Source organism: Stylophora pistillata, chromosome 5 (assembly GCF_964205215.1).
Source record: "Stylophora pistillata chromosome 5, jaStyPist1.2, whole genome shotgun sequence".
Taxonomy (NCBI): Eukaryota; Metazoa; Cnidaria; class Anthozoa; order Scleractinia; family Pocilloporidae; genus Stylophora; species Stylophora pistillata.
The window spans coordinates 19,698,216-19,714,839 of NC_142523.1; the positions used below are offsets into that span (position 1 = coordinate 19,698,216).

General features: G+C 38.7%; 2 protein-coding genes across 6 annotated transcripts in view; one reads left to right on the forward strand and one right to left on the reverse strand.

Moving 5' to 3' along the window:
* LOC111322403 (ATP-dependent RNA helicase DDX24) overlaps positions 1–5,479 on the forward strand; it is a 15,513-nt gene extending 10,034 nt beyond the window's left edge. For both annotated transcript variants that reach the window (XM_088761544.1, XM_088761545.1), the window contains exons 11-16: positions 1,195–1,312; positions 1,803–1,899; positions 2,166–2,243; positions 2,523–2,587; positions 2,900–2,998; positions 4,445–5,479. In XM_088761544.1, the coding sequence (XP_088617670.1) occupies positions 1,195–1,312; positions 1,803–1,899; positions 2,166–2,243; positions 2,523–2,587; positions 2,900–2,998; positions 4,445–4,527 (540 nt within the window). In that variant the 3' untranslated portion in view covers positions 4,528–5,479. The remainder of the gene's footprint in view (positions 1–1,194; positions 1,313–1,802; positions 1,900–2,165; positions 2,244–2,522; positions 2,588–2,899; positions 2,999–4,444) is intronic.
* Positions 4,990–14,257, reverse strand: LOC111322482 (tachykinin-like peptides receptor 86C). 4 transcript variants are annotated; one of them, XM_088761558.1, is made up of 4 exons: positions 13,366–14,257; positions 13,042–13,164; positions 7,434–7,610; positions 4,990–7,128 (listed from the first exon to the last, which is right to left on the reverse strand). In XM_088761558.1, exons 3-4 carry the CDS (start codon positions 7,453–7,455, stop codon positions 6,086–6,088), a joined length of 1,065 nt encoding a protein of 354 aa, XP_088617684.1. In that variant the 5' UTR covers positions 7,456–7,610; positions 13,042–13,164; positions 13,366–14,257; the 3' UTR covers positions 4,990–6,085. The 4 variants fall into 4 exon arrangements, with proteins under 4 accessions (XP_088617684.1, XP_022781323.1, XP_022781321.1 ...); XM_022925588.2 differs by lacking the exon at positions 13,366–14,257 and having other exon boundaries at positions 7,434–7,607; positions 13,042–13,307; XM_022925586.2 differs by lacking the exon at positions 13,366–14,257 and having other exon boundaries at positions 13,042–13,307.
* Positions 14,258–16,624: the final 2,367 nt, after the last annotated feature.

Here is a 16,624-nt window from a genome sequence, read left to right on the forward strand (position 1 = left end):
ATGGAATTGCACCAACGTATTTAAGAGAACTTGTGTCGATTAAAAGACCAGGAATTTATAAATTAAGATCTTCCTTGGATGGTTTGTTGTTCGCAACGCCGACTTATAGAAGTAGGGTTACATCAGGAAACAGATCATTCCAGGTCGTAGCTCCGGCACTTTGGAATGCATTACCGCGTGTGATTCGTTCTATTACAGATTTAGGGATTTTTAAGTGCCTCCTGAAAACGCACCTCTTTACGGAAGCTTTTTATTAATTTTTATGAAAATTTTATCATAATAGTTGCTAGTATCTTAACATATGTTGTATGCTTTAATTTTATCGTAGTATATATTTAATAACTATTATTGAGATGTAACGCGCGCTTGATCATTTCATGGAAAGCGCGCAATAGAAAATTTTAATTATTATTATTTTTGTATTGTATCTATTTACATATTTTTTAAACTTCGTCTTCTGCATTTTTGTTTTGTTTTGTCTTTTTCTATTTTTCAATTTTAGTTAATCTGTGATGTTTATCTACCGAGGTCAAAATATGATTTATTTCATTTGGTATAATTGCTGAGGTGATTATCGAGATGTGCGCGTTCTGATTGGCCGTAGATTGCGTCATATCTTTCCATAATCACCTCGCGCGAGGTGGTTTTTGCAGAGACATTGAATATCAAAATGGCTGCCTCGCCTTTTGTCAATGTTTCTAAGGAAGTGAGAAACACAAAAGGAGAAAATTCAATCGCGAAGAGCACAATATATGTTATTGAGCTTGGCAGAACACTTTTCAAAGGAAAATATATAAAGTTTTTGCCGACTGAATTAAAGAAACCTTTTAAAACCGCTTAGTAAGTAATCAACACAATTGCAACAAAACATGCGAAATGCATTTTCTATTCACAGAACTCACAACAGAAGGCGAAGTGAATATTGTTGTATAATATCTTTCACTTCTTCTCGAGAATTTTTTCAGCAATATTCACTTCGCCCTGCGCGAATTATTGCGAGTTCATGAATTAATTGAATTAATTAATTGACTCAGTTCTCTATATGCAGTTTTTCTGAGACGATCGGTTAGCTTTTGTTTACCGTCCCCAGTTGTATTTCATTTAATTGTGAAATGTAATGTAATAATGTAACCACCAACATTTGCGCAACCATTTCATGTGATCCCACATTCCTTTCTCTATGTCGGTTTACAGCTTTACATTCACCGCAGTGGACGGACAGCGAGAGCGAGCAGGGAAGGTTTGAGTGTCGTTCTTGTTGGCCCAGAAGAAATGGGATCGTACAGGAAAATCATGAAGGCGCTTAATGGAGGTGATGTGTTTTTATGATGTCCAAAGCATATCTTTAACAGTTTAATTAAAGAAAGGTTGTTTGCAATTCTCCCGTAAAGGTTTGACGTATAATTTCCATTTTTGGTTGCTGAGCCTTTACATCTTCACATAAGTATGCATATTTCCTATACTGTTCTTTAGTCATTTCTTTAGTCATTTCTGATAAAGAGAATTTGTTTAACAGTCAATAGCTTCTTTAGTTGGTGATCATTTCCTTTATTCTCATGACCTTCATTGGGGGGGGGGGGGGTGAGGGGAGAAAATTATGGTTAACTCTTGACGAGGGCAAAAGAGATAAACCTGAAGTAATAGGTGGTTGAACAGATCAATGTGTCAATAATTTTGTTGCGGATTGTGGTCATTCATAGGCGTCATAGGGTTAACTTACAGTCTCGTTTCGTTCGTTTATTTCAGTTTTTTTTTATCATATTTGTTTTCTTTATTTTCTTTTATCTACTTGTGTGTTGCAGGAAACGAGCTAGATTCCTTTCCAGTTGATGTGTCTTTTATGTCATCCATAAAGAAAAGAATTTCTCTCGCTAAGCAGATTGACAAGGAAGAACACAAGTAGGTGAAAATTAACGGGAAAAAGGGAAATTTCCCGATTATGTTTAAGGGTTTCTTTAACCCTCTTTTTTTTCGCTAAAGAACAAGTTGGCCTAATTTGATAGTGGAACTCGACGGCGCAGCACTTCTTTTCATCAAGGATTATGCACGCCGTTACGGACCTTCTTTTCTTTGTTTCTGATTCCTCTCCAGCCCCCTCTACCCCCCAAACCCATCTCCTTTTTCTTAACCTTCAACTTACTGAAGCTGTTGCTTCATATTCACAGGTTTAAGCGCAAGAAGTCAAGTAATGACTGGATACTTGCTTCTGCCAAAGCCATGGATATTGAAGTTGACGAAGATTTGTATCTTTTTTGATGAGATGATTCTTTCGTGTGCAAGCAAATTATTCATTGATGATTACGCTCTTGCATGCTATCACATAGTCTGGGACTAACTGGGTGAGTAGCCAGTCTTCGGCGGTTTGGACTTGTTTTGAATGCAGTTATTGTTAGAGAAGTTTCAATGGATCGGGCGGAACTTGGAAGCCTGATATCATATAACTTTACTGTCTGGAAGGTTTGATGTCCCGTTTCATACACTGTCTAGAGCAGTTTATCTTCCTTAAAGGAGAATTTGAACAGACTGGAAGATCTCGGAGATCAGGGAGAAAGAAAAGTGCGACAAGTAAAGCTGAAGCAAATTAAAGGTAATCAAACGTTAGCAGACAATAGTTGTATTGACCGTCCCTCAAAAAATAATGGATCTTGCGGGTTGGTGATACACTGGTGCAGTTGAAATGGGTTACATTTAGTTTGGAGCAGTAGGGTGGGGTGGGGCTTATTTTTCTAAGGGGTCTTACATTTGAGTTCTTTGTGAAAGGCGATTAAGATCAAGGAGGTAAACAGTCTTGATTTCCTGCCCTGTGTGGGTTAGCGTTAACATAGGGTGTATCAAGTGCTGCATCCATGTATTGGTAACAATTTTAAAGAATATATATTTGTGACTTTTTATTTTACAGCGGAGCTTGCTGGTTTGCTGAAGACACCTCTGATTCCTGCTGGTTTTAGTGGAAAGTACCCGACTAAAACTGGATCTCTCATGATGCCAGGGATCAAAGGTATTATATTGAGCAAATAAAGAAATAAGGAGGGAACAAAATAATGTGTTGGTAAACACATCGATAGGTGATCTTTAATGAACTTGATTAAAATATGCGTAAAGATAAAACATATCACCAGCTCCCTAACTTCAGTTGACAAAACAGCGGAATGGGTCCAAGTCTTCCATGAAGGTTTGGTCGCCGTTAGACTATAATTAAGGTTGGGATCCTTTTTATTTCCAAATTTTGATATGCTACCATTTACCAATAAAGAGTATTGATAATCATTATCCAACTACACTCCATAGGGTACAAATAACGTCCAAGACGAGTACAAATATCACGCTGTATTTGTACTCCAGAGAACCAGTTAGACAGATTTTCTCGCATCGCGCGAGCGACGAATTGGATTGAAGTTACAAAAAAAAAAATGGCGGACAATTTAAGTTATTGTTCTGACGACGAAGAGTCGGAATGGCTGGCGAATATTGATCCAAGTTGAATAGATAAATCGAATGAAGTGAAGCAGTTAGATGACAATGAAATTTCATCATTTATTGAAGAAAATAGAAACAGCAACAGGACAACGTACTGAAATAACAATTTGACGTGTTGGATAATAAATGACTTAGACGTTTTGGTGTGTCGTATCGCTGAGTATTCTCACTCGTTAATTGTATTTTGACTCGCCCTACGAACTCGTCGAAATATAGCCAAACTCGTAAAAATACTCGGCGATACTACACAACAAAACGTCCAAGAAGATTTATAACATAACCAAAGTAAAGCGCGCGCTCTGATTGGTCAATTTAGCGTCCCCCATTTTCCCATGGGTGTACGCAAATGCAAAGACTGTTTTTCCGCGCGCGCTTGTTTTTTCTACTCGCGTAAGATTTGTTAAATAAAAGGGAACTTTTTAGCTACAATGTACCAGTGTTATATTATAAAACAATGGTAAACACCACAGCGTACACTGTTGAGTTATGGATGCACTTGGGAGGTTTGCTAAGCACTCAAGAAGCTAGAGTCGCTCTCGGCTATCGCCTCGAGCGACTCTTGCGCTTCTTTCGTGCTTAACAACCTCCCGCGTGCATCCATAACTCAATAGTGTACGCTGTGGTGCTTACCATTTGTTAAGTATTGATTCAACATTGCTAGTGTCAGCTAGTCAACCTTAAAGAGAAAAATAAAAGCGAAAGAATTTAAAAGAAAAATGATTCACGGAAACAAAACTTCTCTGCTTGTGGAATAAACTCTTGCCTGTATAAGGCTCTTTTTCTTTTTCTTTGTTTTTCTTTGGTTTTTCTCTTTTTTTTTTTTCTCTCTTAACGTTCTCTTTTCCTGCTGCCATCTGCAGATTTTCTTATCCATGCATGCATTGTTTCTTTTTCAAATAACTAATTTTTTTCTTTGCTTTTCATGTGCCAATTTTTTAAATGTTCGTTTTTTCTTCGGTATTCACAGCCGAAACGAAGTTGGAAGATAATCAAAAAGTGGCCGTTGAAGATGTGAGAAGAAAGAAAAGAAACAAGAAAAGAAAATCATAAATGGAATTCTTCAAAGAAAAAAAAAAAAAAAAAGCGAGGTCGACAAGAGATCGTTAAAGGAGAAAGGAAATGGAAAACACAACCATTGTTCCTTGTAACTCATTGGCAAAATAAATTGCAAACGTTCCTCGATGTCTTTAACACCGATGCTGTAGGGATTCTTTGAAACTCAAACCAATGGTGTTCTTATTTTGGGAAACCACCTTTCAGACTCGTGGAAGAATGTGGGTAGATAAAGCTACTAGTTACAACATGACAGCACACGTCACTATGCGTATTTTCTGTTTTTATGATTTGCTATGATTTTAAAATATTTTTTGTTTCCTTTACTCAGAGGCCTGAATTTCTGTTCTTCACATGAGGGCCTCAAGAAATTGTCGGAAAAGAGCCGAAAACCCTGTTTGAAAGGATAATATTTTCCACATGCTTGACAATGTCGGTAATAAGACCAAATAGTCTGACTAGGTTCCAAAACTTCGATTTGTTTTATTATGATGAACTTCTCTCTCCCCCTCTCTCTTACACACTGCTCTACTCTCTTTTAAAAATATGGTACGATCCTAATGTTCTATTGTTGAAATCCTGTCACCTTTCTCAAATTAACCGGAGATCAATTGACGTTTAACAATCTCTGACAACAAATGTTGTCCACAAGCCTTCCGCATCTTCATAAAAAATATATATAGGCGGGGGATTCAGTAAAACCCGGTCTGCTGACCCTGTAAGACCTCTTGCCGTCCTATGTTAAGCTTACGAACAGGCTCTTGTGTTTGAGTAGTGAGAAAATCTATCCAGGAATATGTTTAGATTTTATCATCAACAGGGCCTATGAACAGGTTAGCAGTATGGAGTTACTTGAAGAGACATGAAGAGCAACCCTTATCCCACAAATAAATTATTTGCAGAAAATCCACTCAAGACTTGTTTACATTAAACATCTGTTGTATCTTTACCGTGTAGTTTACGCATGAATTTGTTTTGGTCTCAGTGCTTACCCTATGTACCAGTCTACACCTGGGCGTCAAACTGGCGATTCTGACGTGAACTGGTGAGAGGCCTAGTTGTAGTGAAATTTGTCCTAAAGGACGCAATCTGGTCACTCGATTCTACCCAGTCTCTCTCGGGCCTGATGACCTTGCATCTAGCTTGAAGGGCCACCCACGGGGGAAGGTGAGACTACACGTAAACTACCTTGCATCCTTTCTGAACCATCGCTACCAATGCATACAATGTAGTCAGTTGCAGCTGTCTAACTCCTTAATTGGTTTGTTTTTGCTCGAAGTGCTAGAAATCATGATACTATATAATGGTTACACCAACTTAATATCGTAACTTGGACTTGAAGGGATAGATTGACTTGTGATGAGCTTACTTGCGCACTAGCTAAAATAAATAAACAAACAGAAAGAACCAGCCTAAAACAATGGCGAAGAACGTGCTTTTTTAAAAAACTATTTTATGATGTTAAGAAGTTGTAGAAAAACATCTACAATTTTGCAAAATTTTACAACATGAATGTAAAAACCCGGGAAGAGTAGCGCTTAGTTAACGATAATCTTTACACAGAACTTGCAGATTGGTGATGTTCTGTTCCTTGGACAATCGGGCCTCTGATAGGCAGGTTCGTTATACTTCCTGCGTTCTCTATATTCTTGCTAGCAAATGAGATTTTCGGTAATGGATAAGTTATCATTTTCCTAAACGCAGTACGGAATTTCTTCTTGAAGTACATCAGTAGCCAGGGGTTGACAGCGCTATTTGCATGTCCACACCAATAGCAAAACAGCATAAAATGATACGGTAGCGATTGACGCACTCTGAAGTTAATGGCCAGAATCATATGATACGCATGCGCTGGAAGCCAGCAAAGTGCAAAGGCAACAACGACAGCAATTGACATATGAATCACTTGACGCTTGGTAGCGTTGGCCCGAGTTGTTGCACGATTGTTGATGGCAATGCCCGGAAGTTTGTGTTTGTAAAGTGTGCGACAAACGTGTCCATAGAGAATACACATTGTTACTAAGGGGAACAAGTAGATAGCGACTATGATGTAAAGATATTCGCCTCTTAAAGCCGCTTGAATCCCGCCAAACTGTGAAAACTTGTACACTATCCTGGAGTTCTTTACTTTGATTATGACCAGCCATGGAGTCATCAGACACATTGAGGTAATCCAAATTGTGGGAATTAGTATCTTTTTGTTCCTAAAGCGAGGGAACTTTTGCATGGGGAAGGCAATCCCGAAGAAGAAGTCAAAAGCCATGGCTGTTAGAGAGAAGACGGACGCCGTGATGGCCACGAAGAAAACAAACATGATAAACTTGGCAAGGAACTCACCAAATGCTCCATCTATCCACAGTTGGTCCAAAATGATAAGTTCCAACGACTGAGGCATCACAACAGCTGTTACGAGCAGGTCGGCTACAGCGAGGTTTACGTACATGAAGCTTGTTAATTTTCTGGTTTCTGGTTTCTTGTACAGAATGTAGATCACCAAAGTGTTTCCGACTAAGGCCAATGAAATGATTGCAGTGTATAAGATGGCGAAGATGAGTTTAATACTTGATGGGTACAAGAATGGAGGCTGTGCTGTGGTGCCTGAAAGGGAGTGAATCACGGTTCTTAGAGAAGAAAAACTAAAAAGGCAATGCGTACGATATCAAACGGCGACATAGATAGCAACAATACACGGTAACAAAAATCGGAAAATATCTACTAAACCAAAGCCCTCTCCATCACTGAGGAGTGTATCAATGCTGCCACAAGGGAGCTTGCAATTAGTAAGAGAACATCCCAAAGCTCTCTGTGCTCCTGTTTTTTACGGGTGTTGCAACAGCAGCAATGGTAACGTTAGCTATTTTCAATACACCTTTAGGCGCTATTTGTGAAGGTGAATTTCTTACCGTTTTCTGGCGGCGAGGACATTGCTGGATCTGCAGCTTTTCAGTTCAAACTATTTGAAGTAGCCAGCATAAAACATGTGATTACTTGGTTGACGGGATTAGTTCAGCTACAAAAAACTGAACTGAGGTCGTCTCTGTTGTCTGAGGCAGCGTTACATTCCTTGGATATGGGGTCTGCTGGAACAAAAAACTGAGGTCCAGATTACCATTGTCAAAATTACAAAAATCTGGATGCTTACCACAATTAGGCGCTGGCATAAAATCAGAAAGGAATCAACATATGGCTTAATGCTCTGTTAAGCATTAGGGCATGTTTTGCATGAAGTTACCATGAATTAGCTGAAGCCAGCTTAAAAATAGGGAGAGTTCATGTCTTTGTTGGTGTGAAAGGTTACAAGATGCATTGTTCGTTTTCTTTCTTTTCTTGTTTGTTTAATCTTGATCATGAAAACTCATTTCACCTAGTTTCCCTCTCAAGAAGGCCTTGAATCAATATTTCTCAGTGATGGAGAATGGTCTTCAAAAGCGATTGCCGAAACCGAGAACCAATTATTGAAAGCGTAGCTTCTCCTATAGCGGGGCCACGTTATAGAATAACTTGCTTAATGGCTCAAAAGTTGTCGGATCTGTCGACCAATTTAAACGAAATCTGAAGAAGGTATCCAACATATCGGATTCCCACAACGGGCAATCATGTAAAATCAGCTGTAAATAATCTTAGTTTTTAACTTGTGATGCTCATCTGATGATTTTTCTTGTTTAAATATAGCCGACGCAGCACCATAGTTTCTTTAGAAACTTACCCCCTCTACTTAATTTTCCTTCGAACACGAAGAAGTCGCTAATTCTGAGGTTTTCATATTCAAAATGTGTTTTCAAGGCCTTCCGTGACTCCGTAAACCTGAAGTAACTTCTCTATTTGCTTAGCTCTTAGTCTTAACGCATCCACATTTATTCTCAAAACCTCGCCTTTCTGCTCATCAACTGTATGTATAATTGAAATTGGCTGTACTTCTTTAGTTCTTTAGTGGAATTTGCCGGTTATAACACAGGGCATCATTTACGACGACAGCTTCGTTAGAGAAATAAAGATAGAAAATAACAACTTAACTAGAGGAACTTAATCTTCGGGCAGTCCATTAGCAGTAAACCAATTTGTGGACTGAGGCATTGCGAATTCTGTACCAATCCTTTTTTTCGTCATCCGAGTTATTTAAAAAAAAAAAAAAAAAAAAAGATGGCTTATGATTGCGGCGTATTTATCGCAAAACGCAAGGAAACAGTGACAAAAACACCTCTTCAATAAAAGTGATAAACAGGGTAATTAAATAAATACGTCATACAAAGTGCTTTATCTTCCTTTCTGTTTTAAATAACCCAGTGTAACGCTAAATTCAATCCACCCCTGCAGTTAATCACATCTGTCTACATCACTTTCATTTTGCCTAAACCCAGGGTAACTATGCACACGAAGGAAATTAAGGATGATGTGGTAAAAATCGTATAAAGTTGAAAAATTAATAGCACATAGTGAATAATTGAGAAGCTAGAGCCTGTCGTAAAAATTTAAGCAAAATATTACAAATACATCACTCCATGTAACACTCGTATGTATTTTAGGTTTTCCTCCGATATCTAATTAAGACATGATCACAGCGATGACTGGCATAAAAGTTCCTTTTGCAACAGTTCTGATTTTTCTATAACGGTAACAGCCAAAAAACAAAAAGACGCAACAAGGCAAAACAAGTTAAAAAGACAGCCTGACACAGCGTGTCTCCCATTTGTGGAATTTAGGAGGATATGAAATCAAAAAGTGACCCACAGCACAAATTCTATACTAATATTTGTGTTTATAATCTCGAATATACACCTAATTGCAGTAACGTTGTCATGGGAAAGAACAAAAAGAAAGAGGAAAACAGCCAAACTTAAATTGATCTATAAATTATTAATTTTTGGATTCACATGAAATTTGTAAACAACATCTGTTACTCTCGAGAACTTTGAGATTATCTTTACGCCAAATTCAGTGGGAATTGCGCGGCTGCCGGGCATAGAGCCAGAGGATACTTTTATGATAACAAATTCCCAATTGGCGTTTTCCTTTTATTCTTTTTGCCTTTTCTATGGCACTTATGCACAACGACACTGAAGAAAAAGTTGACAGAAGTTTTAACCGACCCCATAAATGCAATGGGGTTTACATTGCCAGAAATTTAAAAATTTTGGCGATTTCACTTTGATTATTGCTAAGCAGCGCTCTTAAGGGAACGAAGCAGAGTCAGAGTCAAAGCTGAAACAGATTGCACGAGTTACAAGAGCCGTTGCGAGTGTCTCATTATGGTCCACCATTTTGAAAACCGTGAGGGGCTTAGGGAAAGATTTTTGGACCTAACGACACTATAACATAGTAGTCAGGGAGCAGATGCAAAAAACAACGAGTTTCGTTCAACCATCGGAAGAGCGCGTGACACAAAAACCGTGTCTTGTGAAATGTATGCCCCAATTCAACTCTACGAATAACCCTACCTTGATCAGGAGGTCTTTCTCTGCCAGACAAGCAGTAGCCTGATGATTGTCTTGTAAAAGGCATGAAACTCAGAGTAGCAAATAAATGGTTTCGACCTAATTCAAGTCTACATATCTATATTTAACAATTATTTGTCGAAGGCGAGGTGAATATCGCCGAATAATCCCCGAGACGAGGTCGAGGGGATTATAATTTCATTTAATTTAGTCCATTTTCACTACATTAAGTTTTGCAGTGGGGAAGGACTAGAAAGGAACATAAGAACCATTCGTGCTAATCCACCCTCCCACCCATCCCACCCCAGGGAAGGACATCCATCGCACAGTAATCTCGTGTGTGGGAAATTGACGTCTCCTACCCCAACCCTGCAGGAGACGGGACCTCCATTTATTCGTCCCTATCCGAGAAGACTAGAATATCTTACATTTCTTGATGTTATAGAAAGGTAACAAATTCTTCTCAATTATTTTAAGACCCTGAGTGTTGGTCCGGCTGGGGCTCGAATAATAACCGGGAGGCGGTTATTATTCGACAATATTCACCAAAACCTGAGGCGAATAATTGTTTTAGTATAATTTCAGAGCTACATAACAGAGAAATTTCTAAAATCATAACATTTTAGTAACATTTATTAACATTTTATTTTAACATTTTATATAAACCGCTTGGAGCGGTTTATATAGCGTCATAGAAGGAACCGCTCGACCACTCAGATCGCTGGAAACTCTTTGCTCAGCTCTGAAATTATACTAAATATACATATCTACAAACGTAAAAACTTTACCCTGCCAAGTTAATGGTTCAAGCATGCCTTATCGAGTATTTGGTTGAGTGGCGGCACGCACTCGCCAGTTCATTCCTTTTGTTCAGGATGCCCACCCCTGTTCTGCATATGATGAAAAATTTTTCTGTTGCGCAAAGATTGCATCTCTTTGTTACGTTCGAGTACGGCCTGGCGCAGGTTACGTAAAGTTGACTAACTTTACGTAACAGAAAAATTTTTCATCATATGCAGACCAGGGGGGGGGGGGGGGGGCACCCTGAACAAAAGGAATGAACTGGCGAGTGCGTGCCGGCACTCAACCAAATGCTCGTTAAGGCATGCTTGAAGGGCGCCGAAACGGAATTTGCCGTGACCTGGTATCGTCTAAGCATGGCTTAGACGATACCACAAAGGTTGGATCGTTTGGGGTGACCATATTGGTTCTCCTCCATCCTAGCATTAGTACTGCACTGATGAGGCCCAGAAGGCCGAAACAGTACTGTCTGCAGTTAGATATAGCTCTTTGGCATACAAAGCTTAGCTTTCATGTCCAAATTGAGCACTCTAACTAGGATGAGTCATTGCTCTGCAATTGCGCATGCTCGCTAGTGTACTCTAGTTTGAGCACTCTGGCATGGCTTAGACGATACCACAAAGGTTGGATCGTTTGGGGTGACCATATTGGTTCTCCTCCATCCTAGCATTAGCACTGCACTGATGAGGCCCAGAAGGCCGAAACAGTACTGTCTGCAGTTAGTTATATATATATATATATATATATATATATATATATATATATATATATATATATATATATACAGCGCTCTACCAATTGAGCTAACAAGCCAACTGGGAGCAGGCCATCAAATTAATTCGACATAAACCCGTAGATGATAAATCAAACAACAACAAACATATGAAACATATGTGTGAACTGCGGTTATGAGACGTATATGAGCACGATCCTTCGCAGTAAAGCACTATTTGGGCAATAGTGAAAATCAGACCTGAAAAAAATTTCAGGCCTGTACGGGATTCGAACCACTGACCTCTGCGATACTAGTGCAGCGCTCTACCAATTGAGCTAACATGTACGGGATTCGAACCACTGACCTCTGCGATACTAGTGCAGCGCTCTACCAATTGAGCTAACATGTTAGCTCAATTGGTAGAGCGCTGCACTAGTATCGCAGAGGTCAGTGGTTCGAATCCCGTACAGGCCTGAAATTTTTTTCAGGTCTGATTTTCACTATTGCCCAAATAGTGCTTTACTGCGAAGGATCGTGCTCATATACGTCTCATAACCGCAGTTCACACATATGTTTCATATGTTTGTTGTTGTTTGATATATATATATATATATTATGTATCAGTGCTTAGATGTTTGGAGGCTGATAGTTTCGAAAGAAACTGTTTGGGGCTGCGTCGGTGGGAGTAACGAAATAATTTGGATATATCAACAAAGTTGAAATGGTGAATTGGCCACCGTAACGATTACAAAAGCTGACGTTTCGAGCGTTAGCCCTTCGTCGGAGCGAAAGACGAAGGGCTAACGCTCGAAACGTCAGCTTTTGTAATCGTTACAGTGGCCAATTTACCATTTCAACTTTGTTGATATATCCAAATTACTTAGATGTTTAGGTTTCATACTGCATACTGGCAAGTTCTAGGCAAGACACAAGTTTTTCGGAATTCGAGCCACTAAAATTTGCTTCTGTTTTTTCTCATTTTTCCAGCTTTATGCTTTGGGCTGTTTGCATTGGTTCAACCTGTGATAAAGGCCGAATTCGATTTGCGTGCTGGTTTCAACGCCCCCTTAAAGTAAATATCATTATCTCACCAGGTTGCTTATGATTATTAGGTAACGTACGTCACGCAGCGCAAGCTAAGGATGGACACACGGCATCCTAACACCATACGATAGTTCATAGGCACTTGTGCTTGGAAGCCATTGTATTCAGAGTTTGCATCGGAGAAAAATTATCTTAGAAATTAAACTATTGTATAACAAAAATTGTGAGGAAGAAATTATAAGAATGGAGAGAAGATTCTGTCACTGTGAGCCCTGACTGCTGGGTTTCTAGAATATCAAGTGATGACAAAAAAAGTATGACTCTGTCACGAAATAAGTTCCCGCAGTCGATGCGAAAACGCTTCATGATCCAATTGAACTCACTACGCGTCGTAATGGAGCAAATCGTCCGTTTTTGAGGAAACTGCAAATCCGATCAGGTGATTGATACAAGCATTCCTAAGCACTTAAACACATTGTGCCAATAGGGTGTCTATATAATTAAAGACGTCTTTCTAACCTGGGTCTGTTGTTGCTGATATCCTCTCAATGGCCTGTGCCTGATGTTTTAAAGGAATGAAGACGGCTCTTAACAGTAATCGGAGTCTTTGTGGATTGATCAAAGGTAGTTATGTAGTTAGAACTGTAAAAGAACAAAAGCAGTTCTTGTGTGACTTGAGGTACAGATCCAGATTAAAAGTACCCCAAAGCACTCGCGGTTATTCCCGCGGCCTCCATCATGATACTTTGCAAATAAACTAAATCTCTTGATAAAAAACATCCGGAGCACTTTCTTAAGTCTGACAGAAAAAAAAAAATCAAGTTAAATCTTATATCGACTTACAGGATCAGGGCACAGTTGCGCTCTGCATCACAACAAATAAATTACAATAAAAGATGAGATGTGATTGGTTGAACTAAAATGACTATTGACTATCGCGCGCTAGGATCTCTAGAAAACTTGAACACAATGTGCGACCAACTGCTGTGTAGATAAACACTGTCGTGAGAAAGAAACTAGATCCGCGATGGTTTATCAGATCAATGAGGTTTTAAATACTTGAACTTTGGGTGGTATGTTTCCTTTGTATAAAATAACACGCGAACGTTCTTCATACAAAGGGAGAGTTGATTATAATTTTGCCCGAGGAAGGACTTCAACCTTTAGCTCAAAATGGAATAAGCTATCTTTAAAGGTGCGTTATCGGAAAAAAAAAAAAAAAAAAGACAATGATCAGTGTGATCTCGAAAACGAGATCACCGTCGAACAGGATAACCACCGTCATGCATGGTTCCTTCATAAAAATATCTGCTACGTAATTGGTTTCCGATTTAAAGAGGAAAAAAATCCAGATTAGACATTGGAAACGTCTTTTTCGCCACGTAATGTACTCATGAGTTCACCAGTCACTGGTTTATTGAAAAACGCAAAAAATGTAAGGACGTGTCCATTATAGGGCCAAGGTTTTGTTAATTTTTCGCTAAATCCCGACTACGATGGCGTTGTTATTGAGACGGAAATCAGTGTCTGTTTATACTCGTGCTCTGTATTAGCAGATTTCTTTAGATTGTTAAATTTAAAGAAATCTTCTACGACAGAGGCTTGAAAAACCCTGTCTTGAATGTAAACGACAGCTGTAAGGTCAGACAGTCTGACAATCACTTTCAAGTGCTCCAACCATTCAAGCGCTCCAACCATTCAAGCGCTCCAACCATTCAAGCGCTCCAACCATTCAAGCGCTCCAACCATTCAAGCGCTCCAACCATTCAAGCGCTCCAACCATTCAAGCGCTCCAACAATTCAAGCGCTCCAACCATTCAAGCGCTCCAACCATTCAAGCGCTCCAACCATTCAAGCGCTCCAACAATTCAAGCGCTCCAACCATTCAAGCGCTCCAACCATTCAAGCGCTCCAACCATTCAAGCGCTCCAACCATTCAAGCGCTCCAACCATTCAAGCGCTCCAACAATTCAAGCGCTCCAACCATTCAAGCGCTCCAACCATTCAAGCGCTCCAACCATTCAAGCGCTCCAACAATTCAAGCGCTCCAACCATTCAAGCGCTCCAACCATTCAAGCGCTCCAACCATTCAATAGCTCATGACGAAGACTACTTCTCTATAAATGAAATAATAATAATGATAATAACAGTAATATAGTTAAGATGAATCATGTAAAACAACCAAATAAAGAAAGGTAGAATGACAATGATAGTAAAAGAAATGTAGTGAAAGCTAATGAGCAATAGCAAAGTCTTGTGGGTATTATTATCTGTATCATGATGGGGAATAAGCCCACGGAATGATCAAAGAACGGACATAAGAAGGCGGCGAAATCCTAAAATTCCTCTCCTTACCAAACGAACATTTTGTGATATCCCACGACGCAAAAAAATTATAATATTTAATAGTTCGTAACTCTAAAGCCAATTATGAGATTGTGTTAGTCTAATTATATAATACTGTCTTTTCTCTCATCAAAAAAAATATAATGTAGACATCACTTATCCTTATACTCGACAACCAATTCCAGATGAGAACTATAATTAGCCAAAATGACTTGCATGCGGCCCTCTCTAAAAAATAAAGTTCCACTTATGTCACGAACATGGGGACAAAAAACGAACGAAAGAAAGAAAAAAAGAAAGGAAGGAAGGAGAGAAGAAAGGAAGGAGAAAGGGAAGAAATAAAGAAAAGAACAAGAAGACATATGTTCAGTCCTGAGAGCAACAAACCTTCTGATTGCCGATTGGGTCAATGACAACAAGAGGTTATAAACAGTTTATATTATCTCTTGATGGCAAATAGTCATATAAGGGTGTTTTTTGAGGGTCAAAGATACTGTTTATTGTAAAATAAATAGTAATAACGATAATGATGGCAATAAAAAGTAATAATCTTTATAAAAAAAATTTGCAAAATTGTATATTGACTCCGAATAACTTGCATAGCTAAAGCAAAGTAAGAGTTCACTGGCAAAATTATCAGCATAAAAAGCTACCGTTTGGAATTCAATATTTCAATAATGGTAATAATCATATGGTAACAGTTATACAACAATGATGATACTAATTGTAGCGGTAACCGAAAACCAAGGCGAAATTGGGATGCCGAGAAAATCGCGACCATATAAATAGAACTAAAACACGGGGATATGTTACGAAGACGGCGAAGTAAATTTACCACTGAACTTTATCGAAGGTCTACAGTATTGTCTCTTCTATACAGTCTCATAAACTGGAAATCAATAAATGAAAAGGATCTAGTATTAGAACACGCGTGGCGACTAACAAACATGATACAACGAAAATAACTACGAGAAACCTAGGCGACACAATAAACATGCGATGATAAGCGAAATATCAAAAGGTGCCTAGTGAGCTTGCCCCGAAAACACAATAAAAGAACATTTCAATTTCATAGAAAATTTCCACGCGATCACGAGGGGACGATACCGCTAAATAACATGCACAAAACTTAACTAATGAATGGCTACATAGTAATGCCGCAAGCTGTGCGAAAATAAAAGCAGAATATTAAAAACGCAGATGGCATACACAACTAAAAAACGTCATCGACGAAGAAACGAACTACAACAACACGACGTGGAGAATACGAAAAAACTGACAGCTAATTAAATGAATTGTGAAACCCTTAAGCAACATAGCTCAACAGTAACGCAATTACAATAGTATTAATAAACATGACCAAAGGTGATGTTTTGAGAAATGTTCTCAATTTGATGGAAAACAAATTTCTGAAATGTTATGTTGACTTTCGAATGATCGAAATTGGTGCCTAGTTTTCCTCGCGTGTAAGGATCAAGAAGGTGTTCTTTGGCTGCTCTCTCTTTCGACTCCATCATCCATCCCGACTAGAAGAAATAAAAATGAAATTTATGTCCTTTTGAAGACGACAATCACATAATTTATTAAGTTCCAGATGTAAAGACTGACTTAATAAAATGTGGCCTATAACTTATTAAGCTTTTCAAAAGCATTGGTTGATAAAATACAACAAACTCATAACATCTATGAAAAGCTGACTTTCCTTTTTATGAGACGGTTTATTACAGTCATGGCAGTAAAAGGTTTCAGCGTAACA

What these genes read in the sequence shown, in the direction of transcription:
- LOC111322482 (XM_088761558.1), bottom strand. Translation starts at nt 7,455, where the DNA reads ATGTCCTCGCCGCCAGAAAACG. An exon ending in GTCCTCGCCGCCAGAAAACG is followed by an intron (nt 7,129 to 7,433) that starts GTAAGAAATTCA and finishes ACTCCCTTTCAG; the next exon opens with GCACCACAGCACAGCCTCCA.